The sequence below is a fragment of the Oncorhynchus tshawytscha genome, linkage group LG24, assembly GCF_018296145.1.
Source record: "Oncorhynchus tshawytscha isolate Ot180627B linkage group LG24, Otsh_v2.0, whole genome shotgun sequence".
Taxonomy (NCBI): domain Eukaryota; kingdom Metazoa; phylum Chordata; class Actinopteri; order Salmoniformes; family Salmonidae; genus Oncorhynchus; species Oncorhynchus tshawytscha.
Genome location: NC_056452.1, coordinates 14,398,511 through 14,417,912, shown reverse-complemented (window position 1 = coordinate 14,417,912; position 19,402 = coordinate 14,398,511). Strand labels below are relative to the sequence as shown.

General features: G+C 43.1%; 1 protein-coding gene across 5 annotated transcripts in view; it reads right to left on the bottom strand.

Annotated features, from left to right (window-relative positions):
- Positions 1-19,402, bottom strand: part of mpp2b (membrane palmitoylated protein 2b) — a 42,286-nt gene that overhangs the window by 5,256 nt on the left and 17,628 nt on the right. For 2 of the 5 annotated variants that reach the window (XM_024386740.2, XM_024386743.2), the window contains 6 exons: positions 8,765-8,865; positions 3,857-4,033; positions 3,355-3,510; positions 2,871-3,098; positions 1,529-1,660; positions 1,298-1,400 (listed from right to left, as the gene is read on the bottom strand). In XM_024386740.2, coding sequence (XP_024242508.1) covers positions 1,298-1,400; positions 1,529-1,660; positions 2,871-3,098; positions 3,355-3,510; positions 3,857-4,033; positions 8,765-8,865 — 897 coding nt within the window. Of the gene's footprint in view, positions 1-1,297; positions 1,401-1,528; positions 1,661-2,870; positions 3,099-3,354; positions 3,511-3,856; positions 4,034-8,764; positions 8,866-9,060; positions 9,293-19,402 lie in introns of those variants that run through there. The other 3 variants (XM_042305353.1, XM_024386742.2, XM_024386741.2) reach the window with 3 other exon arrangements.

Genomic DNA, 19,402 nt, shown 5'->3' with positions numbered 1-19,402 from the left:
CCTCCTCCACGTCTCCTGGTGTACTGGCCTGTCTCCTGGTAGCGCCTCCATGCTCTGGACACTACGCTGACAGACACAGCAAACCTTCTTGCCACAGCTCGCATTGATGTGCCATCCTGGATGAGCTGCACTACCTGAGCCACTTGTGTGGGTTGTAGACTCCGTCTCATGCTACCACTAGAGTGAAAGCACCGCCAGCATTCAAAAGTGACCAAAACATCAGCCAGGAAGCATAGGAACTGAGAAGTGGTCTGTGGTTACCACCTGCAGAACCACTCCTTTATTGAGGGTGTCATGCTAATTGCCTATAATTTCCACCTGTTGTCTATTCCATTTGCACAACAGCATGTGAAATGTATTGTCAATCAGTGTTGCTTCCTAAGTGGACAGTTTGATTTCACAGAAGTGTGATTGACTTGGAGTTACATTGTGTTGTTTAAGTGTTCCCTTTATTTTTTTGAGCAGTGTATTATTATATCATATACTGCATGAATACCCCCCAAAAGTGCCCCATATGTGTCTACAACAGACTCAAGAGGAGTCTTAGCGCCTTAGCAGACTGGCACATCCGCCAACTGTAGATTCTCTTATCCAGAGTGACTTGCATACATTTTCATACTTTATTGTACTGGTCCCCCTGTGGGAATTGAACCCACGACCCTGGCATTGCAAGCACCACGCGCTACCAACTGAGCCACAAGTGAAGTGAAGGGAAGCAGCTGCAGGCAAGGCTGCAGGCTGACTCACCACCCACCACATGTACTGGTGTGCTACAGACAGACAGAGGACACTACAGTATGAATGTGACCTGGCCCCTCTGTTTAGAATGAGCTTAACGAGGAACAGATTGAATCAGCCCGCCTGTCTGAGTCATTCCTCTCTAAGCCTGCTGCTTATTTGCTAGTCCCTCTTCACTGATGAAACAACCGTCTTGAAGGTTGACTGAGGGACAAGCAGAGGCCTAAAGCATACACATGCACAGTGCACAGCGCAAAACACCCAGAGCAACAAATCTTCCTTTAGTCTCCATTTATGCTTCATGTTTTATTTTCCTGTTTTTTTTCTTGTGGACCATGTTGTTGCGCATTCAGACAATAATAAAGTATCATCGCAACTTATCTCTGTTTGAGTTCTTCAGTGTCTTGTGTTATTTCCACGACAGAGGAGTAAACGTGTTCAACTTGTGCATTCAGAGCGTTATCTTTAGCGTGTAGAAGATGTCAAGCTACTTTGTGTCTTCCAGCCCGTATGGGTTATAATACGGTATAAGGAATGACGCATATATAATATACAGCACCTGTTGTAACCAGCTCCAGATCTCTCTTGACAAAAGCCTTCCTCTTCTCCTCCAGGAGCTGGCTGGGGATGAGGCCTGCACTGCCCCCCTCCAGGTGACATGCCTGTGATGAAAAGAAATGCATAAAGCTGTCCTGTCACCATTTTAAACAACAACATATTGAAAACTATTCGGGATAAACGGGATAAAGTGAACGAATTAAGAGGGGTTGTCCATTCAGAAGTGACTGACCTGCCACCAGTTGAGGTCCTCCTGATTGAAGATCTGCAGGATGTCTCCACTGCTGAAGCCCAGGCCTGCCTCCTTACAGGGGATTAGGTTGTCATGGGACGGGTCGTAGTCAAAGTGACACTTCACATAGGCCTGAGGAAGATGGAGAGGGCACTGGGTAAAATATGTTGTCTACTTAGCTCGGTCACCTCAGCATACACCCGCACACAGTACAGAGAGGCGGTTATTGTTGATACTGTGTAATACACGGAGTTGAACATCTCTTTACTGGACTGGATTTATTTTGCACTTAAGGGGAATGTATCATCTACTATCAACATGTACTGTAGCACACACCTGCACATAGATCCTTATATGGAATGGAATTGTGTTTTGACGAACAGTTTTTCTCATGATTAGCAATGTGCTGTGATGATGGAGCAGTTTTCCGATGCAAGGGAAATGTCTATACAGACAACAGCGTCTAATCTGTCATCTCTCTCCCTCTCAGAGATAACATTCTGCAGCAGCTCTCTGCTTGGACAGCTTGAAGTCGCCTCCGGCAATCAAAATACTTCCAAATGAACCCGCGTCGGTCGTCAGGAAGACATTCAAGGGAGTAACCACTCAAAATTTGTTGTCCGAACCTTTTGAAATACACCCCGACATATTTCAAACGAATAGCCCAGACCTGATGTTATCTAGTCAGCCATGAGGGGCCGATTCAAAGGCACTCTTTCAAACGGGCGTCTGGCCCAGGGCCTCTGTCCAGCTCATATTGGGCCTTGGCTGGTCAGTGGAATGGGATAGACAGTACAGAGCTGTGGGTTATTGGCATGACATGAATTACTGTTATTTGAGACAGGTGTCCTGTCCTGTGAGCTTTTCCTTGTTCGCTTTCATTTGGGCCATTCTGTCGCTGAGTACACTCAGTCTATAACACTCTTTGGCTCCTTTGAAACTCCTTACAAAACTTGTAAGCAAATCATTTTAAAGTGAGAGCAAAACTCTATGACAATTTTTTTTTTTTATATATTTGAAAACGAATGCAAAAATCTTTTCTGTTAAACTTTCCCAGCAACCAATCCTTTTGAATTGCATATAGACCTGAAAAGATTTGATAGGTATAAGAAATATGGTAATAGCTCTAACTGTACTCTGACAGACTAAGTGGATCTTTTGGGGCATATTGGATACACCTATCCAATGCTTTCAGATCTAATGAAGTCAAAAAACAGATATGGGCTAGGGTTCCAATTAGAATGAATCATAGGACCCTAGGAATTTCAGCAGCTGTTGCTGAGGTCATATGGGTCAATGTATGGGGTTCACCGAGGGATCAAAGGGCCAGGGCTCAACTCACCTGGCGTGGGGTGTGAGGCTCCTGGTAGCTGGGGAGGATCTTGAGCACCACGCTGCCGCTGGCCTCCTTTAGCATCTGCTGGAGCACCTTGGGGTCATTGCCCACCTCTTTTGCATTCACCTCCTTGATAATGTCACCCACGTAGAGGAGGCCCTGCTGGTCGATCATCCCGCCATGAAGGATGCGGGCGATCACCAGCTCTCCGCTCTCCACCCGAAATGTCACACCCTACAAAGACAAAGATGTAGCCCTTTATTTTACCATTGGTTTTTATCTACCTGAGCTGAGTCAAAGAAGAGGAAAACATCCAGGACCATGACTAGAAGTACTAACAAAGGTTTAACAAGGACCACCATTTTATTTTTCAGTTTCATAAAGAACCACACCACAACTCAACACACAGTTGCACATGTAAACCACTGTAAAGCCATTTCAAAATGGCTGCCATGGTGTCCAGCATTTCTTGTCCATCACTGAGTCTTACCAGGTGCTCTCCAGACACCTTGCGGATGCCCACCATCCTGACTGCATCTGGGGGCACAGGCTGGTTGTTGAAGGCAGCGTCCATGAAGGAACAGGGGCTGGGAGGAGGAGTCTCAAAGGTCTTGGAGGCCACCGAATCATGGGTTTCCATGAGAGACTGTGGACCAATAGGGACAGAGGATCAAGATGTGGATGACTGCATGGCACATACTGTACGATAGAATTGTTCGAGTAAGACAGTAATATTCACAACTGATCTTAAGAAGACTGCATTGGATACATTAAGCAAATTAGCATGGCACCCATGGTAGCAACACCAGTTAGAACAGTTTCCTTTCAGTAAGGGATTTCTTTGAGAATGGAGTAGAAGTCGCAGAGTTGGAGTGCTGATCTAGGATCAGTTTAGCCTTTTAGATCATGATGAATAAGATTGCATGGACAGATTACGTGATCCTAGATCAGCTATGATATCGAGCATAAACAAAACCGTCGAGCGTGCCGACCTGGAAGTGTGGCTCCTTCAGTATGCACGCCAGTTCGTCTGCGGCCTTGCTCCTGTGCGTGAGGGGAGTGAGCTCCTTCAGGATGTCCTGCACCAGCTCCATGTTGTTGTCACTCACCGCCTCCAGCCTGGACTCCTCCAGGTTCTCATGGGCCTGCGGGTAGCAGGGAGACGGGAACTGAAGGTCAAAAAGTTATTGTTAATAACTAGCCATCTTTGTTGGTCATTTTAGCCCATTGCAGTAATTATTTATACGTACTATTTAGCAGACACGTTTACCCAAAGCAACTTTCAGTGCAGTGAGTACATACATTTTAGTATTCAAACCCAGGACCCTGGCATTCCTAGCGCCATGCTCCTACCAACTGAGCCACACAGGACCAATAGTACCAAATTAGAGCAAATATATGGCAAATCTCGCGAGGCACTTAGGCCGAACAAAGAGTCACAGAGTATTTACTATGAACTCAGTTACTTTCCAGCAATAAAGTCACTGTCCTGTAAAACCACAGAAAACATCTAAAGAAACACAGTGCAACTCCCATGCAGCAACAAACACACTTTGAGTCACGACTTCACCGAAAAATATGTGTCTGCCCTAAAACAATCAGATACACTGTGTGTTTTCTTCCTGTGCTGTGGAGCATCAATATTTTAGTTTATATGAATATTTCACTTTGTCTTTTGCACTGAGGGCACTGGTCCTACTTTACTGAACATGTCCTCACCTTTATAACACGACTGGCCTCTGGCCCACCAACCATGTGGGACTTATGAACTAAATCATAATGTGCTCGCTCCTGCCCCTCAATCTCCAAGTGTTTATTTCCCATTAACAGAAAACCCTCTAATTGATTTAGAAGTTTGAAATGCTGCATAGTGCTTAATTAAATGGTTCCACTTTATATCAACTTATGCTGGCTTCAACCTTTATACAGTAGATACAGTGTAATTACAATGTTGAGGCAGTGTTACAGTGTTGAGGCAGTGTTACAGTGTTGAGGCAGTGTTACAGTGTTGAGGCAGTGTTACAGTGCTGAGGCAGTGTTGAGGCAGTGTTATAGTGTTGAGGCAGTGTTACAGTGTTGAGGCAGTGTTACAGTGTTGAGGCAGTGTTACAGTGCTGAGGCAGTGTTGAGGCAGTGTTATAGTGTTGAGGCAGTGTTACAGTGTTGAGGCAGTGTTACAGTGTTGAGGCAGTGTTACAGTGCTGAGGCAGTGTTACAATGTTGAGGCAGTGTTACAGTGCTGAGGTAGTGTTACAGTGTTGAGGCAGTGTTACAGTGTTGAGGCAGTGTTACAGTGCTGAGGCAGTGTTGAGGCAGTGTTACAGTGTTGAGGCTGTGTTACAGTGTTGAGGCAGTGTTACAGTGTTGAGGCAGTATTACAGTGTTGAGGCAGTGTTACAGTGTTGAGGCAGTGTTACAGTGCTGAGGCAGTGTTACAATGTTGAGGCAGTGTTACAGTGCTGAGGCAATGTTATAGTGTTGAGGCAGTGTTACAGTTCTGAGGCAGTGTTACAGTGTTGAGGCAGTGTTACAGTGCTGAGGCAGTGTTACAATGTTGAGGCAGTGTTACAGTGCTGAGGCAGTGTTACAGTGCTGAGGCAGTGTTACAATGTTGAGGCAGTGTTACAGTGTTGAGGCAGTGTTACAGTGCTGAGGCAGTGTTACAGTGTTGAGGCAGTATTACAGTGCTGAGGCAGTGTTACAGTGTTGAGGCAGTGTTACAGTGCTGAGGTAGTGTTACAGTGTTGAGGCAGTGTTACAGTGTTGAGGCAGTGTTACAGTGCTGAGGCAGTGTTACAGTGCTGAGGCAGTGTTACAATGTTGAGGCAGTGTTACAGTGCTGAGGCAGTGTTACAGTGTTGAGGCAGTGTTACAGTGCTGAGGCAGTTTACAGTGCTGAGGCAGTGTTACAGTGTTGAGGCAAGTACAGCGTAACTACAATGCTGACCCAAATTAGCACAAGAGAAATGAATAAGAACACTGAGAAAACAACTCAAATAAGGATATCAATACATAGCAGTTAATCTGCTGCTGCACAGCCTATAAAAATAGATCAGATATCATTTAACATTCCACCGCCCTGCTACGTTACTCCCAAACAGACACAAATAGCCATGTTGTTTTATGGGTAGATTTACAGAGACAGTCAATCCCACAGAGACATGCTCCCATGGGCCTGTTGTCTGGTCTGGCAGCTATGGCTGTTTGTTTACGTGACGGAAGGGAACGCGCCCCTGCTGTTGAACAGGATATGAGTACACACAAACACTTGCTCGGACGCAGAAACACACACAGGCTGACAGACGGACGGACGGACGGAACGGACTGACGGACAGGCTGACAGACGGACAGACAGACAGACAGACAGACAGACAGAAAAACAGACACACGCTCAAAGAGACACATACACAGAAACACAAACACCCCAAAGAGACACTCACTCACACACACACACACACACACACACACACACACACACACACACACACACACACACACACACACACACACACACACACACACACACACACACACACACACACACACACACACACACACACACACACACACACACACACACACACACACACACACACACACACACACTGTGTAGGACTCTTCTGCAGGAAGACTGGGTTTACTCAATGTGCTTTGGCAAGGGTCTGGCAACCTTGTGGAGCAAGCTGTCAGAAAGTGGTCCTTGGACAGCAGAACAACACAAATACTGCTGCTTAGATCAGGGGGTGGGGAGACAGACAGCCAGAAGGTTCAGCCCTCTTGGGATAGCTACCTTTAGTCTCTGCTGTTGTTGTCTGGCTTTATAAGCTCCTTCACAGGCACATTGAAAATATGGGAGGCTGAGGAATCCAAATACAGCGAAGGTGTGCATATTAAGTCTTTGTCCCGTTTAAAATCAATTCTGTAGACCACCTAAATTGACAAGAATACTGTAGCTACCTTTAGTCTCTGTTGTTGTTGTCTGGCTTTGTAAGCTACTTGATATGCACATTTGAAATATTATATGGCAGCATTGACAAAACAAACACGGAGAGGATTGTACTGTATGCACACACTCTTCCAAAATGGTTCTTCGATTGTCCCCATAGGATAATCCTTTTTGGTTCCAGGTAGAACCCCTTTGGTTTCCATGTACAGCCCTCTGTGGAAACGGTTCTACATTGGAACCGAACCAAAAGTGTTCTACCTTGAACCAAAAAGGGTTCTTCAAACGATGCTCCTATGGGGACAGCTGCGGAACCTTTCTAGGTTCTAGATAGCACCCTTTTTTTTCTAATAGTGTAGCATACCAGGTCTGTGTCGTCTCGTTCAAAAGACATAGGCCACCTCAAGACGTGAGTGAGAGCGAGAGCAATTGCACGCTTGTGATCTGATGCGCTATTTCAATGCTTCAATAGTTCTGATGACTCCAACATAAGGAGCCAAGCAGTAGCTGCCATGTTGATAATTGATCGTGATGCACTGTTGCTTTGTGAATGGATTTTGGCATAGCTGCTCCATATACTCCATACCATGAAGAATAATACAATAGACCTGCTTGGAGGTCAATGGCAAGCAACAGTACACTCTGTTCAAAACGCCTGTTTCAAGTCCTTGAACATAGGACAGTGTTCGTACAGCTTGCATCTGTGAATGAATCCTTTAGGAGCTTCCCATATATAGATAGACAAAAGGGACACACACACACAGATAGACACACACACGCACAGATAATAAATCTCTCCCAGAAAATAAATCAATCAGCCTTGAGAGAAGCGGTGGAGAGCAGAGAGAGAGCGAGAGAGAGATGCAACTGAATGCATTTGATGCAGTGCTCCCCAAAGAGCTCTAATCTCCTTCTCGCTTCCAGAAAACCCTGTCTGTCTGAATGCTCTGAATCGGAGAGAGAGAGAAAGACCACACAGCATTAGTGAGCCTGCGAGTCTGTTCTTTCTTTGAGAGCATGGCAAAGAACAGAGTATCCCCCAGGATTGTAAAATCTCAGAGCTTCTGACAGTTCCTAGGCCTCAACTGCATTAGAATAGATAACGCAACAATCACGACTATATTGTCATTTTAATAATTACAATGTTAATGTCAATGTTGATTTGTTCATTTCCTTCTCAAGGTTCTAAACTTAAATTGACAATTTATTATTTTGTTTATCGATTGTGGACTTTTCATTCTAGTAGCTTTTGGAAAATTCAATTTTTTTTAAGGGCGCTGAATTTGGAATCATGCTCCTTTCTTTTCGGGAAAAGGTTTAAAATCGGGGATTAAAAAAAAGACCGAACCCGGAGCTCAGTGGGGCGCTGCTCTCAATAGCCAGTCTGCTACTCCAAACTCCCTTTATCCCTCCCCTCCTTCTTCCCTCCAACCTCAGTCTCTTCAAAAGTTGAAAAGCTCAAAGTGTAAAACGAAGAACATGCATCCATTATATGTTGGAAAACTAGTAGCAGTCGTCATTAAAAAGAAACGTCGATAAGGCAAGTTTTTGTTTTGGTATCTCTCCTCTCACAAGAAAGTAGCTTCTTTGTGCTTCTTGGTGAACTTTGTGAACTTTGTGCCTCATAAGGTTGTGACTTTGTGTCTCAGACAGAAAGTTGATAACGTCCTTGAATCAAAACACCCATGACAATGCAGGTGTCTTTTGTTCTTGGCTAAATGTTTTTCTACTTGTAAAATAGTCATTTTACAGACATTTGAGTCCAGTGCAGACAGTTTCTGACAAGAATAGACTGATAAGTTGACTAAACAAACGATTCATGAATTGCAATTCCATCTATGTAAAGCAAAGAATATGAAGACAACTAGAACTCAACAAGAAAGCTATAACCTCATACCGACAAGCCCAACAGATCCATAGAAAAGTAGGTATACTGTAGGAAAAGGTATATTCTCACCACAGGGCTCTCCATGATGCCCTTCAGGAAGATGAGGTCCAGGTCATTGGCCATGGTGGAGCTGGTGCTGTCACTCAAAGTGTCTAGAACCTGCTGCATAGCTGGAGACAGACACAGGAGAGAAGAGGACAGTTAGGACTACAGGTTACTCACCGTTCCACTTTTCCCCCCCTGTGCAGTGAAAATCATTTGACAAAAATGAATATTTAAGTAAGCTCTTTGCAGCAACTTTTTTGAGTGCGGAGCTACTATATCGTTTGTATATCTATACTCGCTGGTTGTATACACATACTAACCCTTTGGGAGAGTGCAGTGGTTTTCATTTGATTAGTCACCATTGGTCAGCTCATAAGGAAAACAAACACATAAAGAGAGAGAGAGTGTGAGAGAATAGAGATGTTCACCGGAAGCATGAGCAAAAGAACCTCGAGAAAAAGTAGTCTAGAGGAAAGCAATACAGAGAGAGATGAAATGCCTCACATCCTTTCCAAAGCAATCTCACCACTGTCAGTGAATTCCCTGTCAATTTTCTTTCTGACAGTGGAGACAGCATCCCACCTCCCCTTCGTCTCTCTCTCTACCTCTTATCTCTCTGGGGTAGAGTCACAGGGCGGGGGGGGCAGCAGGAACTGTACGATCTGAGGAAGTCACATCAACAACCTTTCAAAGCAACTCCACTAGTATAACTAGGAAGGTTGGCAGTGCAGTTTGTCCACTGATTTTATATAACAAAGGGGACACAGAGCAGTTGACGGACTGCCACTAACCGACTGACAGACTGATGGAGACAGTGGCATTTCTTCTCAGAACACTATCCTTCCCTCATTGTGTTGGATAGCTTATTGTTCATCTCACCGTCTCAACCTATCGCAATGCATCAAACTTGTAAATTGTCAGAGAAGTCCACTAGAGCATGGGTTCTCCAAGTCGTAATGCATATATATACATATATATATATATATATATACTTTTATATTGCCGTGGACTCCCCCTGCAGTACCTCCATGGACTGGGGGTCCAAGGCAGGGTAGCCTAGTGGTTAGAGCGTTGGACTAGTAACATGGAAGGTTGCAAGTTCAAACCCCCCAGCTGACAAGGTACAAATCTGTTGTTCTGCCCCTGAACAGGCAGTTTTACCCACTGTTCCTAGGCCATCGTTGAAAATAAGAATTTGTTCTTAACTGACTTGCCTAGTTAAATAAAGGTCAAATAAAAGGCCATATCCCAAAATTGATATACTGTATGCACTACATTTTTAAAAACTGAATATTACTAACAAAAACAGATGAAACCTACATATCTGTGAAATAAGTTTAAAGGGTGTAATACAATAACACAATGTCATTTCATTACATATCATTCATCTACAATGTAGGTTCTTAACCAAGGGCAACATGGGCCTGGGAGGTCCACAGGGATATTGGTTTCCACTGCAGTACTCCAACAATTATAAAATGTTTAAACTCAATAGTTATTGTACTCCCAAACATAAAAGCATTGCAATTTAAACTTTAAAACTACAAAGTTTTCTCTGCCTCAAGCCAAAATATGTAGAATTGCAGGATATTAGCTTTAAAGCTGCAACAACAAAACATCTCTCTGCCCCATGACAAAATGTGCAAAATTACAGGAAATTAGCTTGAAAACCACAACATTTTCTCTCCGATGCCAAGAGACGGGCCTTATAAATGTTCTTCCCCAGGGCCTGAGACTTGGTTCGTCCTGCCATTCACTACCAAAGGCATATTGAAACTCCTTGTTTGCTATTTCTGGAATGTGATACAAAACAAGGCAGCAGTGCGCTTCAGGACAATGTGGACGCCTCTGTGCGGTCAGGTAGGCTGTTTGGAGTGTTTATCCAACTGGATAAAAAATATATATACAATAATGATAATTATGCCCCCCCCCACTTCTAAAACCAAAGTAGCGCCCCTGAATCGAGTTGTGTTCTGATTATGAGGGGGTCCCTGATAAATTTGCTATCATAAAACGGGTCCCCGACCCCAAAAGGTTTGAGAACCCCTGCACTAGAGTTCCTTTTCCCCATGTCATCACTTGCTAACGAGGCATCATTCCCTAACGAGGGCGTGATATGTAACTCAGAGATGATCTGTGCAATTAGAGTGCAGTTCATCAATTTAATCAGCTCCATTAGGAGTGACTCTACGGCAAATTTGGAGACACAACGACCCTGCATCATTTACTGCCTCCCACTATAATATTGTTTTCTCATAACCATAGATCAAGGGTATGTTTACCCTACCCTACCAGAGACCATTAAAAAAAAACTATAAAACAGATCCAAACCATAAAGTCCAGTTTTCAGCTCATGTTTCACCTGATTTAGTTAACAAAAGTCACATCTGGTCCAGGTAATTCCAGGTAATTCCAGGTAATTCATGAAATAGCACAAGTGTGGGGGTGGGCCTTCCTCTTCTGTTCTCTATTGCTCCTCTATTGCTCCTCTAGCAAAGGGGGAGGCTGGTGTTTTTTGATCCTAACATGGACGACAATACTGAATATCTAAGGTGGACAACAATATGCATGGTGAACAATAAGATTTGGAGGAGAAGATGCATGGTGAACAATAAGATTTGGAGGACAAGATGCATGGTGAACAATAAGATTTGGAGGACAAGATGCATGGTGAACAATAAGATTTGGAGGACAAGATGCATGGTGAACAATAAGATTTGGAGGACAAGATGCATGGTGAACAATAAGATTTGGAGGAGAAGATGCATGGTGAACAATAAGATTTGGAGGACAAGATGCATGGTGAACAATAAGATTTGGAGGACAAGATGCATGGTGAACAATAAGATTTGGAGGACAAGATGCATGGTGAACAATAAGATTTGGAGGACAAGATGCATGGTGAACAATAAGATTTGGAGGAGAAGATGCATGGTGAACAATAAGATTTGGAGGACAAGATGCATGGTGAACAATAAGATTTGGAGGACAAGATGCATGGTGAACAATAAGATTTGGAGGACAAGATGCATGGTGAACAATAAGATTTGGAGGACAAGATGCATGGTGACCAATAAGATTTGGAGGACAAGATGCATGGTGAACAATAAGATTTGGAGGACAAGATGCATGGTGAACAATAAGATTTGGAGGACAAGATGCATGGTGAACAATAAGATTTGGAGGACAAGATGCATGGTGAACAATAAGATTTGGAGGACAAGATGCATGGTGAACAATAAGATTTGGAGGACAAGATGCATGGTGAACAATAAGATTTGGAGGACAAGATGCATGGTGAACAATAAGATTTGGAGGACAAGATGCATGGTGAACAATAAGATTTGGAGGAGAAGATGCATGGTGAACAATAAGATTTGGAGGAGAAGATGCATGGTGAACAATAAGATTTGGAGGAGAAGATGCATGGTGAACAATAAGATTTGGAGGACAAGATGCATGGTGAACAATAAGATTTGGAGGACAAGATGCATGGTGAACAATAAGATTTGGAGGACAAGATGCATGGTGAACAATAAGATTTGGAGGAGAAGATGCATGGTGAACAATAAGATTTGGAGGAGAAGATGCATGGTGAACAATAAGATTTGGAGGACAAGATGCATGGTGACCATAAAATAACGTTCTTTTGAAACATATCCAAACGGAATTCAAAAAAAGAAGAAGAAAGCTGGACACTATGAAGTATGTAAAGGATGTTAAGTAGTCAAATAACGAACCCATGTATTGACGTGAAAACAGATTTGTATTCATATGAATGAATCTATTATATTTGTTCAAATAAAAAATACATTTTTTTATAGTTCAGTACTCACATCACCATAGAGACACTTCACAAACACAGCAAAGGCTATAAGGAACTCTGAGGTCAGGCATGCATTGCACATCAGACACAGCCTTGACTTGTGTCAAAATATATGGAAGTCACACACTCTAGTCCACTCCAAATCCTCGAGTATGTCCTATTTTAAGAGAAACACACTACGAATCTATGAGGAATCACACACTAACAAACACACAAACGCTATGTTACCACAAAAATCTCTGATGGTCGTAATGATACTGTTCATTTTCAAGAGGATACTAACGAATGGTTTGTTTTGCGCTCCCTGTCATTTTTTACATCTGTCCTATCATTGCAGACCTCTCCCCAATAATAGAGACATTACTGTAGTTATACTCATCCTAGGCAACTTCTGCAGTTTCAACACATCCGCCCCCAGCTGTCAAGCAAAACATAAAGATGCAGCCCTGGTCTTGGTTTGGCTTCCACCGGGACAGGAAGGAAGAACGGAAGGAAGGAAGAAATGCCTCCCTAAACAAATAATTAGATGTAGAGTGCAGTGGTAAAACCTTGTTATCCCTCCCCTCCTCCCCTTATCCTCTCTTCTCCTCTTCCCCCTCTTCCACTGGAGAAGAGGTTGCAGATCAAAATCTGGAGCGGTTGCAGAGAACAGATCAAAATGCCGACCAAGCTTTTTCAGGCCCTGCATAATTCTCTTTAATCACCAACACTCACTACAGTGTGCCACAGAGTTTCTTTACTTCAGTGTACAGGGCCCTTCTTTGCGTCTCTCTCTCTCTCTCTGTCTGTCTGTCTGTCTGTCTGTCTGTCTGTCTGTCTGTCTGTCTGTCTGTCTGTCTGTCTGTCTGTCTGTCTGTCTGTCTGTCTGTCTGTCTGTCTGTCTGTCTGTCTGTCTGTCTGTCTGTCTGTCTGTCTGTCTGTCTGTCTCTGTCTGTCTGTCTGTCTGTCTGTCTGTCTGTCTGTCTGTCTGTCTGTCTGTCTGTCTGTGGATTTATTGGCATGGGAAACATATGTTTACATTGCCAAAGCAAGTTAAATAGATAATAAACAAAAGTGAAATAAACAATAGAAAATGTACAGTTAACATTACACTCACAAAAGTTCCAAAAGAAGAAAGACATTCCAAATGTCATATTATGTTAATATACCGTGTTGTAATGATGTGCAAATAGTTAAAGTAATAAAAGGAGAAAAAAATAAACATAAATATAGGTTGAATTTACAATGGTGCTTGGATTTGTTTTCAAATTCTTTGTGGGTCTGTGTAATCTGAGGGAAATATGTGTCTCTAATATGGTTTGGCAGGAGGTTAGGAAGCGCAGCTCAGTTTCCACCTCATTTTGTAGGCAGTGTGCACATAGCATGTCTTCTCTTGAGAGCCAGGTTTGCGTTAGGCTGCCTTTCACTGAGTCTGTACGTAGTCAAAGATTTCCTTAATTTTGGGTCCATCACGGTGGTCAGGTATTCTGCCACTGTGTACTCTCTGTTTCAGGCCAAATAGCATTCTAGTGTACTCTGTTTTTTAGTCAATTCTTTCCAATGTGTCAAGTAATTAACTTATTGTTTTCTCATGATTTGGTTGGGTCTAATTGTGTTGCTGTCCTGGGGCTCTGTGGGGTCTGTTTGTGTTTGTGAACAGAGCCCCAGGATCATCTTGCTTAGGGGGCTCTTCTCCAGGTTAATTTCTCTTTAGGTGATGGTTTTGCTATGGAGAGATTTACTGAGATTTACTGTCAGGGCCCAGGTCTGACAGAATCTGTGCAGAAGATCTAAGTGATGCTCCTTGGTTGCAGAGAGAAGCATCAGATCATCAGCAAACAGTAGATATTTAACTTCAGATTCTAGTAGGGTGAGGCCGGGTGCTGGAGACTGTTCTAGTGCCCTCGCCAATTTGTTGATATATATGTTGAAGAGGGTGAGGCATAAGCTGCATCCCTGTCTCATCCCCGGCCCTGTGGAAAGAAATGCGTGTGTTTTTTTGCCAATTTTAACCGCACTTGTTGTTTGTTTACATGGATTTTATAATGTTATATAGTTTTACCCCAACAAAACTTTCCATCAATTTGTATAGCAGGCCCTAATGCCAAATTGAGTCGAAAGCTTTTTTGAAATCAACAAAACATGAGAAGACTTTGCCTTTGTTTTGGTTTGTTTGTTTGTCAATTAAGGTGTGCAGGGTGAATACGTGGTCTGTCGTACGGTAATTTGCTAAAAAGACCATTTTACATTTGCTCAGTACATTGTTTTCGCTGAGGAAATGTACAAGTCTGCTGTTAATGATGAAGCAGTTCTCTGTTGACGCATATCCCACAGTAGTTATTGGGGTCAAATTTGTCTCCACTTTTGTGGATTGGGGTGATCAGTCCTTGGATCCAAATATTGGGGAATTTGCCAGAGCTGAGCATGATGTTAAAGAGTTTAGCCAATTGGAATTTGTGGTATCATTTAATTTAATATACCATCAACCCCACAGGCCTTTTGTGGGTTGGAGGGTTTGTATTTTGTCCTGTAGTTCATTCAATGTAATTGGAGAATCCATCAGAGAATCTAGTGAGTCTCTCTCTCCCTCCCTCCCTCCCTCCCTCCCTCCCTCCCTCCCTCCCTCCCTCCCTCCCTCCCTCCCTCCCTCCCTCCCTCCCTCCCTCCCTCCCCTCGCATTTACTCCTGTTCTTATTCCCATCATTCCGACAATGCTGACATCATGTAGGCATCACAGTAGGCTCTTTACGTGGCTTGAATAAGATATAAAGGAGAGCTAAATAACAGAGGAGGGGAAATAAGTAGCCTAGCCATGCTTTTGGAATAGGTTTGCCATCTAGGCAGATTAAGAGCGAAGTTGTGAAAGCGACAAGAGAATAATGGCCCTATTCAACAGCGGTTGGTTACTGCTGCCATTGTTGTATTATTCAGAAGGATTATCACAAATCCAACATGGCCTCCTTCTTGTGTCTCAATGCCTTGCTGCTCAGTGTCAGTTGCCAGATTGGGTTGCCTCGCTCACTTTCCCCGACCTACACTACAATAAAAGAGTTGTAGAATTAAGAGTAAGAAGAGTACAGGTCAGAAGTTCACCAACATAGGTAGGTTTAGATGTCAGTATTAGTTCAGGTGATCCCTTTCCCATAGTGTATGCGGAATCTGTGTAATGCATGCTATTGTGTTTCTAATTCAAATACAGTGTCATCTTTACGTATTAAATTAGTAGGGGAACGATTACTGTTAAATCCTCCCCTATGAACTGTGTCCAGCTACCATTGCCAGGATTTAATAGTTTCAACCACGCTAAAGAAGTACTCATCTGTCTCTATCCCACAATTGATGTACACAGTAAAACCAGTAAAAACGCAAGCATTTGTACAGTAATCAACTAATCAACTATCGTTGAAATACGGTTTGAAGACAGACGCAGCGATATGACATAGACGCAGAAATGAAACAGTATCGTGGGTCAATTTCCACAACAACTAAGAGCGTTGAAGTGCGAGGCTCAACAACAGGTTTCCAGATAGGACCCTTTTGGGTTCCACGTAGAACCCTTTCCACAGAGGGTACTGAATAGAACCCAAAAGGGTTCTTCCTGGAATCAAAAAGGGTTATCCTGTAGGGACAGCCAAAGAGCCCTTTTTTACAAGAGCAGGGGCACAACTTTCACTGGGGACAGGCTCCCCACATTCTGAAATTGCATTTTTGTCCCCCAATTGTATCATTGGAATGTAATACAAAACGAGGCAACGGTGTGCTTTTGGACTCTAAGAACGCCTCTGAGTGTTGGGTAGGCTGTTTGGAGTGTTTGCCCGCCCCCTCCCTTCCAAAACCAAAGTTGCACCCCTGTATAAGCGTGTAGAGCAGTCAGCAAGATTACCACATTCCACTGGCTTTATTAACAGCCTAAGATGGCAGACAGACGAAGGCTTTGGCCACTAGCCCATCACAAAAGATAAAACTACATCAAAGAATGCTCCCTTCTTGTCCATATTCACCCAAAACAGCAGCATGAGGCCACAGGTGACCAGCCATTGATTGCTAAGCTTCAGTTGATGTCATGGGGAAGCCGCTAAGGTACCACAACGAAAACAATACAATCGGTTGTAATACCGGTTGTAATAACCTCTGTTTGCTTTAGGGGAAAAGGTAGACATCTTTAAACTAGAAAAAATAATAGGGAGAAGGGACTACCTTGAGTTACACACACACTCATGCATTCTCATGCTATGCGGTTTAGCATTCCCATGCTAACAACAGCTGCAATTAAAGCACTAATGTTGCACATGAAAGTTCTTATTGTTTGTGTTTCAGCACCCTCTGTGGGGATTGTTCTCAACCGGATGCATACGGTTTTCAGGGGAAATGGAAAGAGAGCCTGTGACGCAACATACGCTTTTGGACGTTACCAAGGCGACCCTCCATCTTAACTCCTCCTCCACATTTACTGGACTGGTTGAACAGTGCAGAAGATAACCTCCGCAGAGAGTTTTTCCCTCTCGTCAGGACCCGAAAGAAAGAAATGCCGTTTTTACGCCTGCTACGTTAGGTTAGTGCTTTGGGAACACAGTGGGGACATTAACATCAGCAATAGAGGAGGCAACCGGTTGCTATGGTGCACTACGGCTCCAGTGAGGGAGGCAGGGTGTGTGGGTGTTTTTGTTGTGTAGTGAATCCACATAGGGAATACACTGGTCTGAGATCTGTCTGTCATTGTCATGCCACACATACAGTACCAGTCAAAAGGTTGAACATACCTACTCATTCAAGGGTTTTTCTTTATTTTACTATTTTCTACATTGTAGAATAATAGTGAAGACATCAAAACTATGAAATAACACATATGGAATCATGTAGTAACCAAAAAATTGTTAAACAAATCTAAATATATTTTATATTTCAGATTCTTCAAAGTAGCCACCATTTGCCTAATTGACAGCTTTGCACACTCTTGGCATTCTCTCAACCAGCTTCATGAGGTAGTCACCTGGAATGCATTTAAAATGTTAAAAAATACTTTTTGGAATTTCGTTCCTTCTTAATGTGTTTGAGCAAATCAGTTGTGTTGTGACAAGGTAGGGCTGGTATACAGAAGTTAGCCCTTTTTGGTAAAAGACCAAGTCCATATTATGGCAAGAACAGCTCAAATAAGCAAAGAGAAATTACAATTCATCATTATTTTAAGACATGAAGGTCAGTCCTATGATGAAACAGGCTCTCATGAGGACCGCCACAGCAAAGGAAGACCCACAGTTACCTCTACTGCAGAGGATAAGTTTATTAGAGTTACCAGCTTCAGAAATTACAGCCCAAATAAATGCTTCACAGAGTTCCAGTAACAGACACATCTCATTATCAACTGTTCAGAGGAGACTGCGTGAATCAGGCCTTCATGGTCAAATTGCTGCAAAGAAACCACTACTAAAGGACACCACTAAGAAGAAGAGACTTGCTTGGGCCAAGAAACAAGCAATGGACATTAGACCGGTGGAAATCTGTCCTTTGGTCCAAATGTAATATTTTGGTTCCAACCGGCGTGTCTTTGTGAGACGCAGAGTAGGTGAACGGATGATCTCTGCATGTGTGGTTCCCTCCGTGAAGCATGGAGGAGGAGGTGTGAGGGTGCTTTGCTGGTGACACTGTCAGTGATTTATTTATAATTCAAGGCACACTTAACCAGCATGGTTACCACAGCATTCTGCAGCGATACACCATCCCATCTGGTTTGTGCTTAGTGGGACTATCATTTGTTTTTCAACAGGACAATGACCCAACACACCTCCAGGCTGTGTAAGGGATATTTGACCAAGAATGAGAGTGATGTGGTGCTGCATCAGATTACCTGTCCTCCACAATCACCAGACCTCAACCCAATTTGAGATGGTTTGAGATGAGTTGGACCGCAGAGTGAAGGAAAAGCAGCCAACAAGTGCTCAGCATATGTGGGAACTGTTGAAAAAGCATTCCAGGTGAAGCTGGTATGCCAAGAGTGTACAAAGCTGTCATCAAGGCAAAGGGTGGCTACTTTGAAGAATCTCAAATATTCAATATTATTTTTGGTTACTACATGATTCCAAACGTGTTATTTCATAGTTTTGATGTCTGCACTATTATTCTATAACATAGAAAATAAAGATAAATCCTTGAATGAGTAGGTGTGTCCAAACTTTTGACTGGTACTGTATGTCAGAGGGGTTAGCTAAAGTACAGACAGATCTGGGGTCAGGTGATATGGGGATTGGGTCACAGAGGAGCAGACACTGGTTTTAGCAGATAGACAGTCATTTCCAAGTGCATGCACACACACACACATACAAATACACACGCCTCTATGGAGCGCCTGACAATGACAACAGGATGTACTGTGGATATTGGTTTTGTAGAGGTTTGAAGGATGTAGGAAATACAGACTAATGATGTTGGATTTGAATTTGCTAAAGGACTACTCGGTAATTTACACTGGCATGTCTCGAGGGTCTTAACAGGTAGTGTTTCGGTAAGCTATTTGGGTAGCTTCCCTGAAATCCTCTTTCGACATTGCTCCCTCTGAATGAATCAATGAGGTGTTTGATATGACTAAGTAATTGCTGTTAAATTTATTGAAGTGAGTGCACTGCTGTGGAGCGATTTATAAATCAAATATGTTCCACACTGACGATGACCTACCATAATTTGCAAATAAATTCATTAAAAATCCTACAATGTGATTTTCTGGATTTATTTTCTGATTTTGTCTGTCATAGTTGAAGTGTACCTATGATGAAAATTACAGGCTTCTCTCATCTTTTTAAGTGTGAGAACTTGGACAATTGGTGGCTGACTAAATACTTTTTCGCCACACTGTATGTGTGTAA